The sequence below is a fragment of the Clinocottus analis genome, unplaced genomic scaffold (assembly GCF_023055335.1).
Source record: "Clinocottus analis isolate CAN_PGR_092001 unplaced genomic scaffold, fCliAna1.0.p SCAF_4, whole genome shotgun sequence".
In the NCBI taxonomy this organism is placed as follows: domain Eukaryota; kingdom Metazoa; phylum Chordata; class Actinopteri; order Perciformes; family Cottidae; genus Clinocottus; species Clinocottus analis.
Genome location: NW_027176153.1, coordinates 4,059,320 through 4,080,685, shown reverse-complemented (window position 1 = coordinate 4,080,685; position 21,366 = coordinate 4,059,320). Strand labels below are relative to the sequence as shown.

General features: G+C 40.4%; 2 protein-coding genes across 2 annotated transcripts; both read left to right on the top strand.

Moving 5' to 3' along the window:
* Positions 1 to 1,076: 1,076 nt before the first annotated feature.
* Positions 1,077 to 6,534, top strand: LOC137800190 (cytosolic sulfotransferase 3-like). The gene is made up of 8 exons (XM_068597254.1): positions 1,077 to 1,109; positions 1,371 to 1,500; positions 2,651 to 2,773; positions 2,851 to 2,951; positions 4,447 to 4,573; positions 4,663 to 4,760; positions 4,856 to 5,030; positions 5,118 to 6,534. Exons 1-8 carry the CDS (start codon positions 1,092 to 1,094, stop codon positions 5,228 to 5,230), a joined length of 885 nt encoding a protein of 294 aa, XP_068453355.1. The 5' UTR covers positions 1,077 to 1,091; the 3' UTR covers positions 5,231 to 6,534.
* Positions 6,535 to 8,337: 1,803 nt separating this feature from the next.
* Positions 8,338 to 12,224, top strand: LOC137800067 (cytosolic sulfotransferase 3-like). Its single transcript, XM_068597075.1, has 9 exons — positions 8,338 to 8,475; positions 9,727 to 9,821; positions 10,239 to 10,374; positions 10,484 to 10,612; positions 10,898 to 10,998; positions 11,094 to 11,220; positions 11,307 to 11,404; positions 11,848 to 12,022; positions 12,115 to 12,224. Exons 3-9 carry the CDS (start codon positions 10,239 to 10,241, stop codon positions 12,222 to 12,224), a joined length of 876 nt encoding a protein of 291 aa, XP_068453176.1. The 5' UTR covers positions 8,338 to 8,475; positions 9,727 to 9,821.
* Positions 12,225 to 21,366: the final 9,142 nt, after the last annotated feature.

Below are 21,366 nucleotides of genomic sequence, written 5' to 3'. Positions count from 1 at the left end.
TGGCCCAGTGCATGATGGGAAACGCCTGGCCGTCATCACATCAGAGAGCTGATTGGGTTTTAGATTTGTCAGCAAACGTGTTTTAAAATTTTTATTTCATGTGTAGTTGTAAGGCTTAATGCTGGATTGTTGACCATTAGTCTCATGTTTAATCAGAAAACACAATTTGTGTGGTTGATAAAACCAAATCTTATTTATACAAAACATATCAAAATGACTAGTAATGTATTGCACAGGCAGAGATAAAAAAGAACAAAGGATGCAGCCAGCTACACCCACATTTCTACATAATTATATGTTTATAAACACATATGAATAATTCCGAACGTGGTCTGTAAACTACATGTAGACTAACAGGAAGTAGCCGTGTCTGTGGCTTTCTGCCGAAAACTGTCTGACTTGACCACTGTTTCTTTTCTGCTGCCTGCTCGAAAGTCTTTGATCAAATTTAAGCATTATTCATCAATGTGACGGTGGTCCTCAAACCTAAATTCTAGCATAGATTAGTTTGATGTTAGATAATAAATCAAAAGTGTTGATGGCTGCATATCCAATTTGGGTTGTTCTTTAAATGTGTCCTGCCATACAATACATCTTGACATTAAAAGGTTGCAACACATTGGGTTTGCCTTAGTACGAGTGCTCCGTTGTTGAACTTCCTCTCTGCAGGTTCACTGAAAGTATTTATGAAAATGTGCCAAGACTCATAACACTTTATCTCATAATCACATACACACATAATAGAGAAAGGGTGGGTCACACTGAACTATGCCTTTCATTTGACCGAATAAACTGGTTGAACCAACGCACACTGTGAAGACATTTCCCGAGATGGCTTGTGTTTGTTAAATGTGGATGCAGTATGTTCAAGTTTTCTGTGTAAAGGAGATCTTTCAGAGTTGCGTGTGTCTTCATTCTTCTGTGACTACAGGGACAGCAGAACGCGGAAGGGTGGGAGCCCCGTATAACGTCCAGGATCGAGTGCCCAATTGCAAAGCTTGAAGTATTATGCAACAAGGAGAGAGAGAGAGGAAAGAAAACAGTTTCCCTTTCTGGTATTGTACTACAGCAGAGGAACAGCAGCAGTCAGCATGTCTTTGGATCCGAAGGTATGTGTTTCTATTAATCTAAGAAAGAGGAAAATGCAATTGCAACAAAGAGGACAGGGAGAAAAGGTTTAAAAAAAGTTTGGGTAAAAAACAAGACAAAAGTAAACATACAATAAAATGTATCACACTATATAAAGTGTATTTAGGATGTTGACTGTTTACTTTTTACAGATATAAAACAGATTTGAAATCTGACTTTAGTGTCTGCAACTGATAGCGAACAATGTTTGCGTTCTTTTCCACACCATCAATTTGCTGCAGTTACCTCGACCAGAATTGATTGATTTCCACGGGGTCTCGATGATCCGGTACTTCACTGACAACTGGGAGAACGTTCAAGACTTTCAGGCCCGGCCGGATGATATACTCATTGCTACATACCCCAAAGCAGGTAACCTATGATCCCATGAACACAAACACCCAGTGTGAATCATTTGTAGCTGATAATAAAATGTGTATCAAAGGTGAGTGATTGGGATCAGTTGCTTCCCGAGGCTCAAACATTCGGGCTCTGAAGCCCTGGGTGGTTTTTAACTAGCCTTGAATATTAATTAAAAAAAACAACTTTTAAAAAAATAATTGTACATGATGACTGAAGAAAGAAAAAGAAAAAGAAGATGTAAAGTCAAGTGTAGCGTGCAAGTTAAGACAGGAATACTGTACAAGACAAATGTTTAAAGTAAAACTGAAGACAAATGAACAAGGAAAAAAAGATGTAAAGAGTACATTAATAAAAGTTAAGTTCAAGAAACAAAGACAATAGGGAGAGTGAAGAACAGTTAAGACCTAACCTGAGACCTGTAAGAGTTACAAATATTCATGAAACATCTCAATGTTTACTGTTGCTGAATGGTTGCTGTTGGTCGGTGTGAGAAAAATTCACTCGACCCCTCGGAGAAAAATCATTAAAAGTCGGAACATTTATTCGTTGCAAGGAAGGAGCAGAGTCACAAGTGCAACATGAGAGACAAATTGCATAGCCAAGACTGCTCAATGATCTCTCAAAGAACCCCCTCTTGAAGACACATCATGACCCACTAACAGAAACCCTCATGACGTCTTCAGACGATAACGAAGGAACTGCATGTTCTTTCAGACAGAAACATACAGATTCTCCAGTCTTACTGCTATCAGGAGACATGCTGAGTTGGTGTGTAATATTAAACAGAGACAGTAAGATGAGAAGTCTGAATAGAACACTGAAACAGTGAATGATTAAGCGTGAAACATTTTTTATTCCAACAGCATGATCTGCATGATGAATGGGGCATTTTTGTGCCTGGGCTTTGAGGGAAGTTTGTGAAAATTGCTAGCCTATTTGGTATTAACTGGTAACCATGAAAGGCCTCAATTTGATTCAGTCCAGAAGACCAGGTACCTGTAGGGTATGTGGAGAGTGTTTCTATGTCTAAAGATTTCGTCGGGCGCTGTGCATCTGCTTCTCTCCTCCGGGCTAAGACCCGGATGTGTCAAACTCCTAGAGACGCCCCTGGTTGGGATCATTTATTTTTTCTCTCTGTCTCTCTCTTCCTGTCTTTTAGGAACCACCTGGGTCTCCTTCATCCTTGACCTGCTGCACTTTGGTCAGACAGAGCGCCAGACCTCCGTCCCAATATTTAATCGAGTGCCTTTCTTGGAGATTATCATCCCATCTTTGAGTTCAGGTATTTACCTCACTGTAGCTGTCAAGAAACTAACAGGTTCACTGCTTTACTCACTCCATTTGTACCTCTTCACACAGGAAAAGACCTGGCGGACAACCTCCCCACGTCTCCTCGACTCATCAAAACTCACTTTCCAGTCCAGTTCGTGCCAAAGTCCTTTTGGGAGCAAAACTGCAGGGTCAGTAGTTTGTGTGTTATTTGCAGTCGATCAATGAACATGCAAGATGTGACCGAGGCTTTCAGCGGCGTGTAGTTCACATAAGAGGTGGACTGGGAGAAAGAAAGTGTCCCGGGAGTTACTGTCACGTTCATACAGACTGTCACGTGTGGACAGCAGACACTTACTCTGTTATACGGACGATTTGTTTTTGGAGCTATTTTAACCACTTCATCGTGGAAAAAAAGGCGCTTCATTAACGGTTACTTACGCTTTAAACAAAAACAAAAAAACACATAGGTATCTTCTCACTAGGGTTATGATATTGTAGCAATTTAAATGAAGTTAAACAACCATGTGGTTACGGAGATTATTAAGGTGCAGTTGACAATGGAAAATCTGATTGTATGAAACTATCCTTAAAGGTTAGTCAGTTAGTAAGTTAGTAAGTTAGTAAGTTAGTAAGCAGCGCTGCAGGCCAAAGGCAGAGCAACACAGAGAGACAGGATATGTACAATGAGAAAATGAGTTAATAGGGAAAAATAGTTATAATACATGTAGTGTATTTGTGAAAAACAATTAAATTATACAAAATAGCTATAACTTTGTGATTCTGTTTAGGCCAGCAGAGAAGGTTTAGCAGGCTCTGACCGAATTGGTTTCACCGCGTTTATCTTCTGAAACTGTCTATAAATTCTATATTTATTGTATATTATAACTGTCTGTTATATGTGTATATGACAGGAAAAACATATTCACTCTCTTGAATCTGAGCGCTCAAAGCCTGTTACCCAAACAGGAAATGGGGAAATCTAGAGGAAATGAAATTGCTTCATAGTGGTAGTGATTAATGTAATGAAGACTTTGAGGACCAATCAGGTAGAGACACGTAGGAGGAGATCCCCAGCTTCACTATTCACTCACATGACCTCAATCGTAACTGAGTCAGTGTCCTTGCTTCTTCATTAGGTTGCAATTCAATATTGGCCAAATTAAGATAAATACAAATCAAATGGGTTGACGTTGTTTTGCTTTAAACTAGATATAAATATTAATTAGTTGAAGCGTGTTGTGGGCTCCCCAAACCAAATGATTATACATTTTAAACATTTAAATGGATTGTTGTCATCAAAAGGTGTTCATGAAACATGAATAATGTGTGTCATACTTATACACTTAAATGCAAGTGTGAAGCTATCATTTAGGAAAACTCTGCTGTGAATAGCCTTGAGAAATTCAGATAGCTATTTGGTTTTAGTCAGGTAACATGGAACCATGGAAATGGTGGATGGAGGGCCGGACAAAGCTTTGTTTGTAATCACAAGTGGCACCAACATTCGCAAAATGCCAGCAAACTATGAGCAAGCACTAAGGCACTCATGCTCAATGTGCTGTTTGTTATATTATAATCCGCTTTGTAAGTACAGATAGAAAACGAAATGTGACAAATGTGTATCAAATTGACAAATGTATAAAAGTATATTATGTCTCACTTAAGTGTTTTCTTCTCCTGTAGATCGTCTACGTGGCCCGCAATGCCAAAGACAACATGGTGTCTTTTTTTCACTTTGATCGCATGAACATGATTCAGCCAGAGCCCGGAGACTGGAGCGACTACTTCCACAGATTCCTGGATGGAAAAAGTATGAAACACAATAACAACAGAGAAGATGCAGAGATGTACAATGAACGATCCTAAGGTGCTTTTTATGTTTTCATTCTGTGGCCTCAGTGGTGTTTGGATCCTGGTTTGACCATGTGAACGGCTGGTGGAAGAAGAAACAGAGCTACTCCAAACTCCATTACATGTTCTATGAAGATCTGGCCGAGGTGATCTAGTTGTTCTTGTGGAGCTCTTCCTATTCGGGCTACTTTTCTCCTCTAGCTGGTAATGATGCAACAATGATATCTGACTGTGTTTCCAGGACACTGGACGGGAAATAGACAAACTCTGCAGCTTTCTTGGATTGTCTCGTTCGGACGAGGAGAAGAAAAGGGTTATGGAAGCAGTGCACTTTGATAACATGAAAAAGGACAAAATGGCCAACTACTCGACCATCGAAGTTATGAATTTCAAAATTTCTCCTTTCATGAGAAAAGGTAACTTGATGAATAAATGTATCTGACATGAAAAACAAACAGATGCTCCACAGCTAAACTACCAAAATGATTCTCTGTGGTTTACAGGGAAAGTTGGTGACTGGAAGAACCATTTCTCTGTGGCCCAAAATGAACAGTTTGATGAAAACTACAAAAAAAAGATGACGGACGTCACTCTTCAGTTCCGCACTGAAATTTGATCAAGAATGGCTGTAAATGTGTGGAGATGGGTGCAAGTGTGACCGACAGCTGTGAATGTGGCATTCCCCGGAGAAAATCAAGTTGCCTATAATGGTGTAGTAGGAGTTAGGAGTAAGTGTCTCACAGAAATATGTTTTATGTTATTCACGTCATCATGAACAAGGAACGATAACGATTGCAAAGGGCAAGTCAGGACAGGCGGGAGGAGAAGTGGACGAGTTTGACCCAGGAGACTGATATGTGTTCTCTTCTGTGAAACAAGAAGCAAATCATGTAACTTGGGTACTTTAGTAGTAGTTTTATTATTAGCACTTTATAATAACTAAACACTATTTACCACTCGTAAAGCATGAGTAAATCATTCATATAGCATTGTTCCAACATGAACACTCATTAGTAACTCATTAGAAAGTATAGGCTCAGAAAAAACTCTGACCAGATGACGGGAATTGAGTATGTTTATAGTTTACTGGTCCATATATATATTATTGATTATGAGTATCTAGCTATCACCTGAATTGGTCTACTTACAACACAAGCTTGTCTCAGGACCTTTGGTTAGTGACAAGCTTGCTAGCCGGCTAGCCAGCAAACAAGTCCCAGCTAGCGAGCTAGATACTCGTAATCAATAATGTGTACTCCAAAACCGCACCTGTAATAAAATCCACACAGTGACACCTGGGGTATGGGAGGAGGAGGGTCATCACACTAGCTAGCAAACAAGTCACAGCTAGCTAGCTGGATACTCAGACTCAATACTTGTGTCACTGACGGGCATCTTTCCACATCAACATCATGTCATGGATGGATTTATCACTTTGTGTTGTGTCTATTTCCATTTTCTGTTGAGAAAATAACTGATACTTAGTTAGCTTTGAGGCACTGCTTGCATTTCAATGTCATTCATAAATGCATTGTAAAGCATAGATAGAATTCACTTTCGATTGGTTCACACACAACATATAATACTTAACCACTAACTATCTGAATGAATCATAAGTTACAGTAATAAATCACTTGTATAAAGCACATGTGAACCATTAGTGCATCTGTGGCAAAGCCCTCATTTTGTCTTTTCTTTGGTCCCGTTTCATGATTTTGTGGCCTTTTATGTTCTTACGTTACGATGCTGTTGCATGTTTTGGCCTATAGATGGCGCTGTTATACCAGAGATAATGCAGGTGACGGGACGGTTAGAAGGAGACAAAGGTGAGAAGGATACAAAGGTAAGGGAGACAGAGTTGTCGAGAGAGCGAGAAGAAGTGGTCGTTGTGAAGTGAGCTGTAATATGTGTAAAGTATGAATAAATGAAGATAACCTTTCCCAGCACACGGTTGAGAGTTTTACTTTCTTTGAGTGTGCGACACATCATCTATGAGTCCTAGATAATTGGTTTGCAATATATGTTACTAAATTTACAAATGGGTAATCCATCATTTATAAAGTATGAAAACCCAATCATGAAAAGCATAATTGTCAATCTTATTAATAAAGAATGAAACATGTATACATGTATGACTGTGTTTATGAATTGCATACTAATGAGTTAAAGTGTTCATGTTGGAATAAAGCTTTTTAAATGACGAATTAAGTGTTTACTCATGCTTTACTAATGCGAAATAGTGTGTAGCTATTATAAAGTGCTACCGTTTTAACTGGATTCAAGACTGCTCTCTTTGCGAGATTAGGGCGGAGGACTTTCTCAGAGAGTCATAAACTCTCCCGTGCACGGTATCAGGCCTTTGAGTCTCTGGAGAAGTGAGGAGATGTTGAATCTGGCTCGAAGGACCAAATATGTTAGAAAGATTCACTCGACCCCTCGAAGTATAATCATTAAAACAGGAACATTTATTCGTTGCAAGGAAGGAGCAGAGTCACAAGTGCAACATGAGAGACAAATTGCATATCCAAGACTGCTCAATGATCTCTCAAAGAACCACCTCTTGAATACACATCATGACCCACTAACAGAAACCCTCATGACGTCTTCGGCCTAATCGTGAACCTTTCCCCTCGTCTCATAGAGCGGTTTGTAAGAAAGGGTCAGACGATAACGAAGGAACTGCATGTTCTTTCAGACAGAAACATACAGATTCTCCAGTCTTACTGCTATCAGGAGACATGCTGAGTTGGTGTGTAATATTAAACAGAGACAGTAAGATGAGAAGTCTGAATAGAACACTGAAACAGTGAATGATTAAGCGTGAATCATTTTTTATTCCAACAGTATGATCTACATGATGAATGGGGCATCTTTGTGCCTGGGCTATGATGGAAGTTTGTGAAAATTGCTAGCCTATTTGGTATTAACTGGTAACCATGAAAGGCCTCAATTTGATTCAGTCCAGAAGACCAGGTACCTGTAGGGCAGTGGTTCCCAAACTCAAGAATGCCGAGGCCCAATTTAAAATCTGAAAATCTTCTGGGGCCCACCTAAACCGCGCCTCATTTGACATTGTTTTGTTTGGCGGTGCCTTTTGTTGAATAACGACAGGCGGACAAGAACAGCCGTTTCGAGCGAGAGCCTTAATGTTTTATTAATCTGTTCGTTCAAATTGTTTGTGCTTCATCAATTAATGTTTCACATAACTAACGCCAGAATTGTTCAAATAATACTTAAACTGAGAAAAAGATGTGCGTTTGGTATCTTATCAATTATCAACCGTTTTAAGTAAAATACAGACATTTGCAACCCTAATGTTTTGACCAGGTCTTAGGACAGGAAAGAGCGAGACTACTATCCAACTTTGAGGGTTTTTTTTCGTATTTATTTGGGGATGGGAGAACAGCTTCAGGAGCCGACAAAGACAAAATAAAAAACAAAACACCTTTTGATGAAAATGCCATCAAACTCCTTACTTCCCTGCTCAATATCTACAAGTGTCTGCTCTAAACTTGTTGTGGAAGTCACAAAAACGTGTGAACATAAACTCCATTGTGTCTGGGTTCATAGTAGTATCTGTCGTCCCACAACAGCTTGAATGAAGCCGCTATCAGCGCTCCTTCCGGGTGACCGGCAGCAGTTTGATTCGCTGATTGGCTGATGCAACTGTTCCCTCCCTACGTCGTCATGGGGACGCACCATGACGACGACAAATACGCGCCGCCAGACGGCTCCAGTCCCGCCTGTCATTACATCTTACCCGGATACAAAAGATATATTTTTCTGATTGGCTGGAGCCCATTTCTTTCTTTGATTGGCTGATGAGTGGCTCCTCACGGGGGGTGGCTTGATTCCTCCGCGGTGAGGGCAGCGCGACTAAGTCATGTTTGCGCGTTGCGGCACATTAAATAGCCTGGAGTTTTTTTTCAGCGTGAGGAATACGATGTGTTGCGGAAGGGCGTGATTTAAGGTCGAAATGAGTGACTGTCACGCTCAATGAGTGACACTTGAGAGCCCTGCATACATAGTTTATAAATCAGTTTTCTTTTTTCTTTTACTGGTACTTTTCAGTAATAAGGGTCCCTGTTAGGGACAAACCACTGCTTCTCCGCTGACAGGCATCAGCGGCGGATTTGCGCATGCGCGATTCATGTTCAATCCAACGATGAGCCTGTCGGGAAGGTAGACTGAGCGCCTGTGAAGCTTGTACACGCGAGAACCTTAATACATCGCCTTCAAAGTAAAAGCCCCCCCCCCATTTTTTTTTTCAAAATTAAAAACGTTTTATTTATTGTAAATGGCCTCTCGCGGCCCACCTGCAGTACCTTCACGGCCCACCAGTGGGCCGCGGCCCACACTTTGGGAATCACTGTCCTAGATAATTGGTTTGCAATACATATTACTTAATTTACAAATAGGGAATCCATCATTTATAAAGTATGAAAAGTGCTACCGTTTTTATAACTGAATCTAAATCAGAATTTCACAATATCTTCCGAGACCTAAGCAAGCAGTTATGTAGCCTAAACTTAAACTAAGTTGTATAGTGTGAAGATGGAAGTTTATTTTGAAAAGACTGTATGCATGGATTGATCTTTATATGTCCAATAAATCAAGAAGAACTCTTTCATACTACTACTACTACTACTACTACTACTACTACTACTACTACTACTACTACTACTACTACTACTACTTCTTACATAATGTATTCCCTTAGTAGACATGAGTTTATGCTCTCAATCCCTAGTTTCAAGTCATCTTCAACACAACACGATGTTCATTTCGTAAATTATAGTCCATTTAGAGAAAAACAGACCATAAAGCAGGGTATGCTTTAGGGCGGGGCTACAAGGTGACTGATGCTACCAGAGCCGTATACATCCCTCCTCCATACTCCAAATAGGGTCACTTCTGTTCACCGGTTGCAAGAAACCGATGGCAGCGGACTAAATCCAAGATGGCGACGGCCAAAATGTCAAACTCAAGGCTTCAAAACCGCAGTTCACAAACCAACGGGTGAAATCATGACAAATTGAACTAATAATAGTGTGAGCATCAGCCAATAGATAAACAGGAGATCTGCTCCTGATCCCGCCTCTTTGTTCTCAGGTTGATGTTCAACATGCCTCAGTATAAAACAACCAACAAACTGGCTTCATTGTGGATGATTCAGACACAGGTTTGAGAAATACGCTCTCTGCAGGGTAAGTGGGCAACTTTGAACTGGAATTGGAACAAAAATGTATGTTTTAAACTGTGCTTCACTAGAAAGTTATTTGGTCACTTCTGCCAAATAGGATATTTAGTAGAAGTGAACCAGAAAGGCAAAGAAACTATTGGCTGAAATCTTCTATCGTCCTGTTTGCTTTGTCTCAGCAAGCAGTAAAGTTTACAACAACACACTAAAGTAAACAATTAGACAAACAGCTTAGGAAAAAGTGTAATGCAAAAACATGAATGCTCTCATCTAAGAGCGTTCATTAATGTTTGTCCATTCTGTGCTGCAACATTGTGGACTCTGCTCCCGATGTTGATATAAATGGCTTTTCGAAGCTAAATAAAACATATGTGTTTGACAGCATGAATTATACCCGATGATTCAAACTTATTCATCCTCACAGATGGAGGTGATACAGCCAACATTGTTTGACTTCAATGGAGTCTCCATGTCCAACTACTTCGTTAACAACTGGGACGAGGTCCAGAACTTTAAAGCGAGACCAGATGATATTCTTATCGCTACTTATCCTAAAGCAGGTGAGGAACTTGGAGCTTTTTTTCCTACTTTTTTATTAATCATTGTATGTTGATGAATGATTCCTTTGCTCATTCCACTAATTAGAGCGTATCCATGTTTTAATCTCAGGAACAACATGGGTCTGTTACATGCTGGATCTTCTGTATTTTGGACCGACATGTCCAGAGCGTCAGACGTCCATCCCTCTTAATGACAGAGTGCCGTTTCTGGAGATTGCCAAACCTTCTCTACCCACAGGTTCAATCATGAGATCAGGGTTGCGTCATGGTTGATAAACATTTTTTATCCAGTTATATAGGGATTACATAACCTTTTAACCTCCTTATAATATACTATGATGAGACAGCGATGATTAGAAAAGAATTATTATACATTCAAATCAGAATTACTGTATAATCTAATCACATGGTCAAATAGAGAGTAGACATTGGACAAGTAAACATATAGAACAGATTTATAATATAAAGTACAGTATACTATGCACGCAGTTAAGCCACTGACCCGTGCTTCTCCTCACAAAAGGTAAAGACTTGGCAGACCAACTTCCCACCACTCCTCGTCTCATTAAAACTCATCTACCCCTCCAGTTTGTGCCAAAGTCCTTCTGGGAGCAGAACGTCAGGGTAAAAGCCATGCACATCCAATGTGTATGTGTATGAGAGTTACAAACCACACTGATGCTGATAGATTATAATTCTTATGTTTTCTCTTTCTGTAGATAGTCAACGTATTTCGTAATGTAAAGGACACGGCGGTGTCTTATTACCATTTTTGCCGCATGAGCAAAAGCATGCCAGATCCAGGAGACTGGAGCACCTTTCTTCAGAACTTCATGGAGGGAAAAGGTGAGTTCAAAGAGGTGTTAGTGTAAGGGAGGCACACCATCTTGTCTTCTCCTATATCGTCACCTCATATAATGCTGTGTCTTCAGTGGTGTATGGATCCTGGCATGACCATGTGAACGGCTGGTGGGAGAAGAAAGAGACATATCCAAAAATTCACCAAATGTTCTATGAAGATCTGATTCAGGTGAGCTGAGGTGTTCAGACAGGAAGACAAGCCTCTCACGCAGGAATGGAAAGAGAGTCTGAGGACATCTGGTGGATAGTTAAAGCCTAGCAGGTCCAGGTGAAGAGGAGGATCAGAGCTGAAGACAGGGACAGAGAGCAAGGCTAAACAATAAAGAGACTTTAAAGCTATTGCAGCTGTTTCCTTCTCCTAGAGGTCTTCATGAAGAGCTAAACTAACTGGCTCTGGTTTCATATTAATTATACAGCCATTAGTGTTCATTCTTAGCTTCCTGAAATGTCAAACTACTCTTAAAATAGACTTTTAGTACATGTTAGTATGTTGTAGTGCCATACATCAAGATTACATGTAAGTTAGAATAATATTGCAATGTTTTGACTGGATATTGGTCAGAAAGATATCTATTATGTATTATTTTTTTTAAACTCTTACATTTTCTGTAGGACGCGGGACGAGAGATAGACCGACTCTGTTCCTTCCTCGGTTTGTCTCCTTCCGCTGAGGAGAAGGAAAGAGTCACAACGGAAGTGAAGTTTGACAAAATGAAAGAAAACAAGATGGTCAACTTTTCCACTGTCAAAAGTATGGATCAAAAAGTGTCTCCTTTCATGAGAAAAGGTACAGTGAAAATCGTTTTTGCACCCAAATCCGATCAATAATCTCTGATGCTATACATTAAATACATTTAATAATTCTCTCTGTTTCTCCAGGGAAAGTTGGTGGCTGGAAGAATCACTTCGCTGTGGCCCAGGATGAAAAGTTTAATGAGGACTACAAGCAGCAAATGAAGAATAGTACACTGCAGTTTCTTCAAGTTTAGAGGCCTTTGCACTCTGATAATGTTGAGTTCACTGAGTCAGATGTTATCTGGATGGATATAAATATTATGTGGAACAATTCTTGTTATTGTGATGTTGACTGATGACCTTGATGTGTTTAACCCTTGAATGCATCACATTGATCCCCGGTCACTGTGATGATTTGGGTGCTTTAAATGTAATATGGCCAAAGTAAAACCTATTAAAAACCTTCCTCTCAGGAGGCGTAATTCTGTTTCAGGAATCCTCACAAAACATTACAGAGTTTGTCACTTAACTTGTTTTCTGTCTTATTATTAAAGTTGATTAAAAAAAAATTAAAAGAAGAACATCCAGAGCCTAAATTGTGTAGTCAGATTGTCTTTTCCAAGGTCACGGGTATTGTAGCGTTAACAAGTGTTCAAAATTACACAGAAACATACTATTCATGCCGCCACATGTAGTGCTGAGTGCATTCTGTATTTTGTGGAGGGAAATCTACTAAATTGTGTGTGTGTGTGTGTGTGTGTATGTATGTCTATATGTATGTATATATGTATATATATGTATATATATATCATATATTTCATGTATACAAGAAAATATATTGATGTTGCACATCAAATTGAACACCAAAGCCTTTTGCTATGAAGCCATTAAAAAAACTCAAACAGAAAGAAAGATAATCATACAAGTATTAAAAGAAAATAAGCCCAAAATCAGCCCAATCAGCATGTTTCCAGAACCAGCAACCCTTAGCTTGGTGCTATCAGAAAATACCTGGTGTCCAAAGCATGACAATTCCAGAAATGCCTTCAAAATAAATCCACACCAAAGCATCAGGGAGATATGAGCCAAGGAACAGAGCAACATGAATCGCTTTATCGCTTTACAATCAGCAAATATTGCTTACCTTTGTTTGTTTCTACCGTTTGATAAAATATAAATCTGTTGATTCAGTTAATTTGTGTGCTTGTTTTATTTTAAAGGGAAAATATAGGTTGTTTTATGAATCTGTACTAAATCCTCTCTAACTTTGTTCTGCTTCACTTTATCAAAGTAAAACTGTACAGAAATAATGTTGAAATGTTGAGGTAGGCTTTGGGAGAAGTTTAGGCCTTGCGAGTGCATCATTTCAAAGAAATAATCATACTGAAAGTGCATTTTTTTCTCGGCGGACCTGAAAACTTGACATTTTTTTCTGTGTGTCATCTTCATTTACTCTCAACCAGTAACACATAGACTGATATTTACACGTCTGAGCAACATTTTACATTATACTTGTTGATTAACACCACGATTATTCAAATAGCTCTCGTGGTTGCAGAGACACGCCCATTTTAGTTTGGGCATGTCATTTTCAAACAGAAACCTAAAAAAAAGTGTTGGCGCTTACGGCTTGAAGATCCCTTCAACTTTCAGCTGAAGACGTTTTTTGTTTTATGAGGCAATATTGACTTTAACTGTTGTATGTAATAATTAACACAAGATGAAACTGTAATTGATGTGGGTTTTTTTTTAATTCTGTAAAGTATCAGATATTGTTGGAGCCAAAATGGTGTTTATTGTTGCGGGAAACACTGGGTGAGTGGGGACATGTAGTTCCTTTACTGCAACACAGGGTGGCACAGTCGGATTAAAGGGCATATAGCTAAGTGCCTGCTAATGGGAACGTATGTGTGTGTGTGTGTGTGTGTGTGTGTGTGTGTGTGAGTGTGTGTGTGAAGCGCAAGAGTCAGCTTCTCGTGCTTTACCACGGATTAAATGTATTGAAAAGATTTGTTTGTGGCAAGAACACGCGTCCGAACATGAGTGAACATTTATTCTCCAGATAAATAATAATTATATATTCTTCTGAAAGTCAAACATTCTAACATTCGTCATACCTTTTGTGTTGTGTTTATTTAGACTTATCACAATGCATCTATATTGTGTTCCATCCATCCATCCATTTCCCGCCGCTTATCCGGGGTCGGGTCGCGGTGGCAGCACACCCAGCAGACCGACCCAGGCCTCCCTCTGGCGTTCCCAGGCCAGCCGGGAGATGTAATCCCTCCAGCGTGTCCTGGGTCTTCCCCGGGGCCTCTTCCTAGCTGGACGTGCCTGGAAAACCTCTAAAGGGAGGCGTCCAGGAGGCATCCGGATTAGATGCTGAACCACCTCAGCTGACTCCTTTCGATACGAAGGAGCAGCGGCTCGACTCCAAGCTCCCTCCTGATGTCCGAGCTCCTTCACCTCTCTCTAAGGCTGAGCCCGGCCCCCCTGCGGAGGAAGCTCATTTCGGCCGCTTGTATCCGCGACCTCGTTCTTTCGGTCACGACCCCCTATATTGTGTTAAGTTGCTGAATTCAGATTTCTTTGACTATTTTTGACTTCTTACACCTCAGGAGACGCTGGGCGTTGCCACGATAATAACAATATTACTATTAGTTAGACTTACCTCATTGCCCTTGAGACTGCAATTGTTTTTAGAGTTTACGTCTTTGGCTCACATGCTTTAACCCTTGTGTGGCCTCACTGATCCGTACACACCCCGTGTCCTGCGGGTCAAACTGTCGAGTGTCCTTTCATCTGGAGCCTTCGATGTGTGGGCGCACACACCACTAGCATACAGCAGAGTGTTCACTGATAGCACTTTGTAGTTTGACTTTATTTAAGAAATTGTACTCTCTTGATTCCTGCTGTACTTTGTTTGTACTTACGGTTGAATGCACCTATTGTAAGTCGCTTTGGATAAAGGGGGAGGGGGTGTGTGGGGGGGTTTGATTCCTCCGTGGTGAGGGCAGCGCGTGACCAGGTCATGTCCGTGCGCTGCGGCACATTAAATAGCCTGGAGTTTTTTTTCAGCGTGAGGAATACGATGTGGCCGGAGGGCGTGATTTAAGGTCGAAATGAGTGACACTTGAGTGCCCTGTTCATTCTCTCATGGTGGGTCTGGTTCTCCAGAGGCCACCTGACCTGGTAACACAGCTGGGAATGGTGCACAAGTCTGGCCATAAGTCTGTCTGTCTCCTTACATTCAGTGCACCTCAGGAAGAAAGCCTCCAATTGTACTCCCTCTTATCTCTTCCCTAATAAATCTTCTGGTGGAGGAGTCCACAGGCCTGTTACTTCTCATCTGTTGGTATGTGACCTCGGACAAAGAGGAAGAGATTGGTTGGAGAGGGGGGGTCCAATTGATGGACTGGAAGAGGTGATAACCAGAGGAAGGGGGGCTGCAAGTATGTTGGTCAGGCTTGTGGAGACAGACGTCTCTTTTCTTCAGGTCTGACCAGACGTCCACTGCTTCTATCAAGGGTGAGTACATGACAAACAAGGCTTTTTACTCTCTCTCTCTCTCTCTCTCTCTCTCTCTCTCTCTCTCTCTCTCTCTCTCTCTCTCTCTCTCTCTCCGATCCACTAATTGCGGTCATAAACCCCCAATGACTGTTTGAATCTTGGTGTGTGTGTGTGTGTGTAAAATAAGATAAGATAATTCTTCACTAGTCCCTCTGCTTTGAGCATTTGTGAGTGATGTACGTTGAAGTGGTGCTTCAAGTGAAAGATAATGTGTACTCTATTGAGTTTTCATGTTATCAATTAGAATTCTTCAATGTATTAAATGATTGTGGAAGAACTCCAGTAAACATCAAGATTCCCCCAAAATTCCCCCCTTTTGTTCTGCGTTCACTATACGAACGCCCGTCTAGCCAAAATTTACCCAAACACCAATGACAGCTGCAAACTATCACCCGCCAGCCATACACATATGTTTTGATCATGCCCTAAATTAAAAGAGTTCTGGGTTAAAGTATTTAACACACTTGGGACGGTACTGGGCATAACGTTAACCTCACAGCCCTATTTGGAGTGCAACCGATGAAAGTAATTGATCTGCTGTCCAAAGGACGACGCATCCTGGCCTTTACGACACTTTTAGCAAGACACCTGATACTATTCAAGTGGAAACACATCCTCCCGTCCTCACATAACAGTTGGTTAACTGAGATTCTCGATAATTTCAAACTGGAAAAAATCAGATTCTCACGCAAAGACTCAAGTGACTCCTTCAAAGGGACTTGGGATCCTTTCATAAAGTACCTAAACGATGCTGAAATTAAAAAAGTCAATTGGCAGAGACCCCCCCCCCCCCCCCCATCTCTCCCTCTTCCCCCCTTTTATTTTCTATTTCTCTGTATCTTTACCATATTTACTTTATTTCTAACATTATTATTTTCTATTTGTTGTGTTGGTATTGTGGCTATTTGGGGGATTTGTTTTGCCTTTTATCTGAGTCAGCAGATTACTCGTATCCTCCCAGAGTGTTGTGTTTGTGTGTTTGTTGTTTGCACTCAGTGACAACTTTTCAGTTACACTATCCCCAAGCAATATGAAACTGAATGTAATAACATGTATATGATAACCCTGTTGGGACAGCCATGTTCACATTTTCTGCCTGAATTATTTGTAAAATCAATAAAAAAAAAAAGATTTAGAAAAAAAACATTCCCCCAAATAAGTTGTAAAGCCTGACGGGCTCAGGAATCTGCTTCTGATCCACTAATTGTAGTCATAAACCCCCATTTTCTGTTTGAACCTTGGTGTGCGTGTATGTGTGTGTGTGTGTGTGCGTGTGCGTGTGTGTGTGTGTGTGTGTGTGTGTGTGTGTGTAAAATAAGATAAGATTATCCTTTATAGTCTCACAAAGTGTTCGGTGTACTCAGAGTGGTTTTGTGCTCTACTGGGGGCTCAGCTGGTTGTGCAGCCTAAAGGCCCGATCACACCAGACGCGACTTTGAAAAACGCGTCGCAAGCAAAACCATTGATTCCCAATGGTACGGCGCGCCTTTCATTTGCGCTTTTTAAACGCTGCGCGGCGCCTTTTTCTAGCGTTTTTTCAGCACCTTTACAGTTTTTTTCGACTGCTAAACGACAGAGTGCACAACTGGAGTCACATGTGCAAAACTCTAACGACAGTCTGCACTAGCAACAGTCACCTGAGCTAAACAGTTCACATCACCTGCAAAACTCATTCCAAGCAACACAACTCTTAACACATGGCTCAACACACGCTCAGTGCAGCCCAACACTGTGCACAACCCTCACTGAGACAACACACACTGTCACTCAGAACACACTGAGGGTAAACACACTAGCATCAAACACAACACAGAAAATACAAACATCATCTTTATAGTTTGAACTATTTCAGTGACTTCATACAAAATAATATTTTCTTCAAAGAAAAGAGTGACATTCTTTTCTAAATGAGTCTTTCTGAGCTCTACCTATATATACTGTTATATATATATATATATATATATATATATATATATATATATATATATATATATATATATATATATATATATATATATATGTATGTGTGTGTGTGTGTGTGTGTTCACTAACAAGTCTAAAACAAGACACCTGCTCAGCCTTGCAGCTGAAATTGCAGTCAGCAGTGTTTAAAGGCACGAGGCTGAAATCTCTTCCGTTTTGAATGTGTGGTTCACAGTTTTGACAGCAGTGTGTCAGCGTTTGAACAAAGTGCTGTAAATCCACCGTGTTGTGCAGCTTGTGGTTAAAGTCATGGGATAAGTGTGTAGAGTTTTGAAAACTGTGTTCAAGCAATGAAAAAAGAATGTTTGGTCCTCGTGAACTGCTGCTGTGCAGACTGGAGTCAGAGTTTTGCACATGTGACTCCAGTTGGGCCCGCTGTCGTTTAGCATTTGGAAAAAACCTGTAAAAGTGAAAATATTCTCAACTTTTAAGCGCGCTGCGCGGAGTCGCACAGCTCATCACTGTCACTCTCGGCCATTTACAGTTTTTTTCGATCGCTAAACGACAGCTGGCACATCTGGAGTCACATGTGCAAAACTCTGACTCCAGTCTGCACAGCAGCAGTTCATGAGGACCAAACTTTCTTTTTTCATTGCTTGAACACAGTTTTCAAAACTCAACATTAGATGGGACGTTGATGAAAACATCATGATGCTCGAGAGACGCAGGATTAGCCCCTCAAGGATTTGTTTGAATTACACGATGTACTTTTAGTTTCCACCTTTTTTACTGTAACTCCGTAAATTACAACAGACTATTGAAGCAAACTGCTCATTTTCATTTAGGTAAAAGAATTGTTATGTTCTAAAAAAATTAATAAATCAATGTGAAAGAATGTCACTCTTATCTTTGAAGAAAATATTACTTTGTATGAAGTCACTGAAATAGTTCAAACTGTAAAGATGATGTTTGTGTTTTCTGTGTTGTGTTTGATGCTAGTGTGTTTACCCTCAGTGTGTTCTGAGTGACAGTGTGTGTTGTCTCAGTGAGGCTTGTGCACAGTGTTGGGCTGCACTGAGCGTGTGTTGAGCCATGTGTTAAGAGTTGTGTTGCTTGGAATGAGTTTTGCAGGTGATGTGAACTGTTCAGCTCAGGTGACTATTGGAGCAAATTGAAGTTTTGCACATGTGACTCCAGTTGTGCACTCTGGTGTTTAGCAATCGAAAAAAACTGTAAAAAAAAACGACCAGCGTGTTTTTGTTAAGGCGTTTTTTAAGCAGCTACACTTTAAAAAGTCGCCTAACAGCAGAAGAAAGGGGAAAGGGGAGAAAGGGCTTTGGGTATCTCTCCATAAGACACCGGGGATGAACCAGCTGGCTGAAGGAGCTGTGCAGCGAGGCCACAGCGTCCTGCATGGGGTGGGAGGCGTGGTTCATCATGGACGATAGCTTAGTCATCATCCTCCTGTGTGTGTGTGTGTGTGTGTGTGTGTGTGTGTGTGTGTGTGTGTGCAGGGGTGGGGTCGTCCTCCCATGCATGTGAAGTCTCTGCACCTCTGCAGCAGTGACTTCATACAAAGTAATATTTTCTTCAAAGAAAAGAGGGACATTCTTTCCAAAATGGAGGACGACTGGAGCTAAGAATATACTGTCTATATGCTGTGGGGAAATTACAGGATCACAGTAGCACTGCTCACAAGTAATAAGATAAAATAAACAAGTAATATAAATAAACAATAGAATAGTAATAAACAGATTAAAGATTTAAAAAGAAGAAGAAAAAAATTAGCAGTAACAAAGAAGAATATTAAATTTACAGATGGAATAAAAATATACAGATGGAATAAAAAATATACAGATGAGTCAGATATATACAAATATACAGATGGAATAAAAAATATACAACTGGAATAAAAAAAATTGTATTTACTGATAGATTAGAAATTGTACAAAGTACTGAATAAATACGGGAGTGAATATTGCATGGAAAGTGCATGGATTAAAGTGATCATCTCTCTGTCTCTCTCTCTTTCTCTCTCTGTCTCTCTTTATTCTCTCTTCATTCTCTCTCTCTCCGTCTTTTCAATTACTTCAGCTTCAAACTTTCAGCTTTTAGCATTTGTGAGTAATTTGAGTTAAAGTAGCGCTCCTAGTAAAAGATAATGTGTATTATATTGAGTTATGTCATGGTATCAATTAGAATTATTGAATGTATGAAGTGATTGTGGAAGGAATCCAGTAAACATTGTTGAGAGATTGAGAAATTATGAAAGTAAAAAAGTGTAATTATTAAAAACGTATAACTATTTTCTTTTTTAGTATAACCATTTTGATATTCTTGTATAACTATTTAGATTTTTTTTAGGTATAACCATTATCTTATTAACCATTGAAGGGATATATGTACTGTTTGGTCTTTATTTGAAGTTCAGTTTGTGATTAGACGATATGAAATGCATAGGATGCTATGAGTTGCTGTGTTTTAAACTCTTTTCTATACTATGGGTAAATGTAAAAAGCTCTCCTGTGAGGTACAAGAGGTGATGCACAGAGAGGAAAGCTCTCTCTCTCTCTCTCTCTCTCTCTCTCTCTCTCTCTCTCTCTCTCTCTCTCTCTCTCTCTCCGGACTTTGCTTTTTACTCTTCTTGTTCACCAGACCACGGTCTGGAAGAACAGATTTAGAGATGAAGACTAGACGTAACATGCAACTTTACTAGAACAGGAGAAAACTCTTCTCCACCCTGTCCCAGCCCTTAGGGGTTGGGACAGGGAACCCAGCTGGTCTGGAGGAAACTTCTGCTATCAGGAGCAGAGAGCCTGGCAGCAGTACACACAGGACGAGTATTATACAAATAAAAAGAATTTTAAAAAAAAAATAGTGATCGTCACAAATATGAGGCTTCAGTGGAGACTATGAAAACCCCTCCAATAGCACCAGAACCCACGGGACCAAATGCCCAAAACAATTCAGATGCGCCGCCGCACGCGCCGCATATACGCAGCCGTAACAGCCAATAACCTCCGTAACAGGGGCATGGACAAACTTTCAGTGCAATCGGGATACCCCGAATTACCGGCACTTGCACCAGAACCCTTACCCGGGAATCTAAAAAACAAAAGCACCAACAAAACCCACCGCTACCACCGCCTCTGAGGTGGATTAAAGCGCAGCCCTCACCGCAGGGAAACAGGCAAACTATTGCCCTGACGTAAATACCCCTTCTCCAGGGCCAGGGAGCACATATTTTACAATAAGAGGAAATTAATTTTCACCTCTGTACAACAGCCCTCTATAAAACCTACAGGCGGACTAGACTTCCACAAGGATTATGCAATTCTACTAATGTATTTCAATAAATAAAATATATCCAAAACAGGGATGAGCCAATAACCAGTAAAGACTATGTGTCCTCCCACATTCCTTTGCTCAGCCATGCAGCCGTTGCAAGATCAAAAGGGAAAAGGAAGAATTGGAGAACAACCTAAATACTGCCAGTGTTTAATGCTGACAAAGAGCAGGTGGAATTATATAGTGATATGTCCTTCACCATATTAGTGTTGGAAGGAATAAATAGATCAATCTGATATGTTATTTCAAAACTAATTAAAAAAAACACACCAATTTGTGATTCCCCCAACCCAACATAGCAGGCGGATGATCCTCTGGTATTTACGACCTCTCCCCCCGCACTCTAACTCCAGCCATGGAGAGCATGAGAGAGTCGAAGAGGAAGACGAAGAGGGGGGCTTACAGGTCGGACACAGAAGAAAATGAAAGGAACCGCACAAACAGCGGAAGTTATGGCCATAATGCAAGCTTTGGCTTGGATGGAGAAAGATTTAAAAAAAAAAAAAGAGGGCACAATAAATACAAACAGTTTATAGATAGCAATAGCTAAAAATT

Excerpts from the sequence above, each read along its gene's own strand:
- LOC137800190 (XM_068597254.1), top strand. Across the intron at positions 2,774-2,850 it reads CATCCCATCTTTGAGTTCAG|GAAAAGACCTGGCGGACAAC; the intron begins GTATTTACCTCA and ends CTCTTCACACAG. Across the intron at positions 2,952-4,446 it reads TTTGGGAGCAAAACTGCAGG|ATCGTCTACGTGGCCCGCAA; the intron begins GTCAGTAGTTTG and ends CTTCTCCTGTAG.
- LOC137800067 (XM_068597075.1), top strand. The coding sequence starts at position 10,239 with ATGGAGGTGATACAGCCAACATTGTTTGACTTCAATGGAGTCTCCATG. Across the intron at positions 10,375-10,483 it reads CGCTACTTATCCTAAAGCAG|GAACAACATGGGTCTGTTAC; the intron begins GTGAGGAACTTG and ends TTTTAATCTCAG. Across the intron at positions 11,221-11,306 it reads GAACTTCATGGAGGGAAAAG|TGGTGTATGGATCCTGGCAT; the intron begins GTGAGTTCAAAG and ends CTGTGTCTTCAG.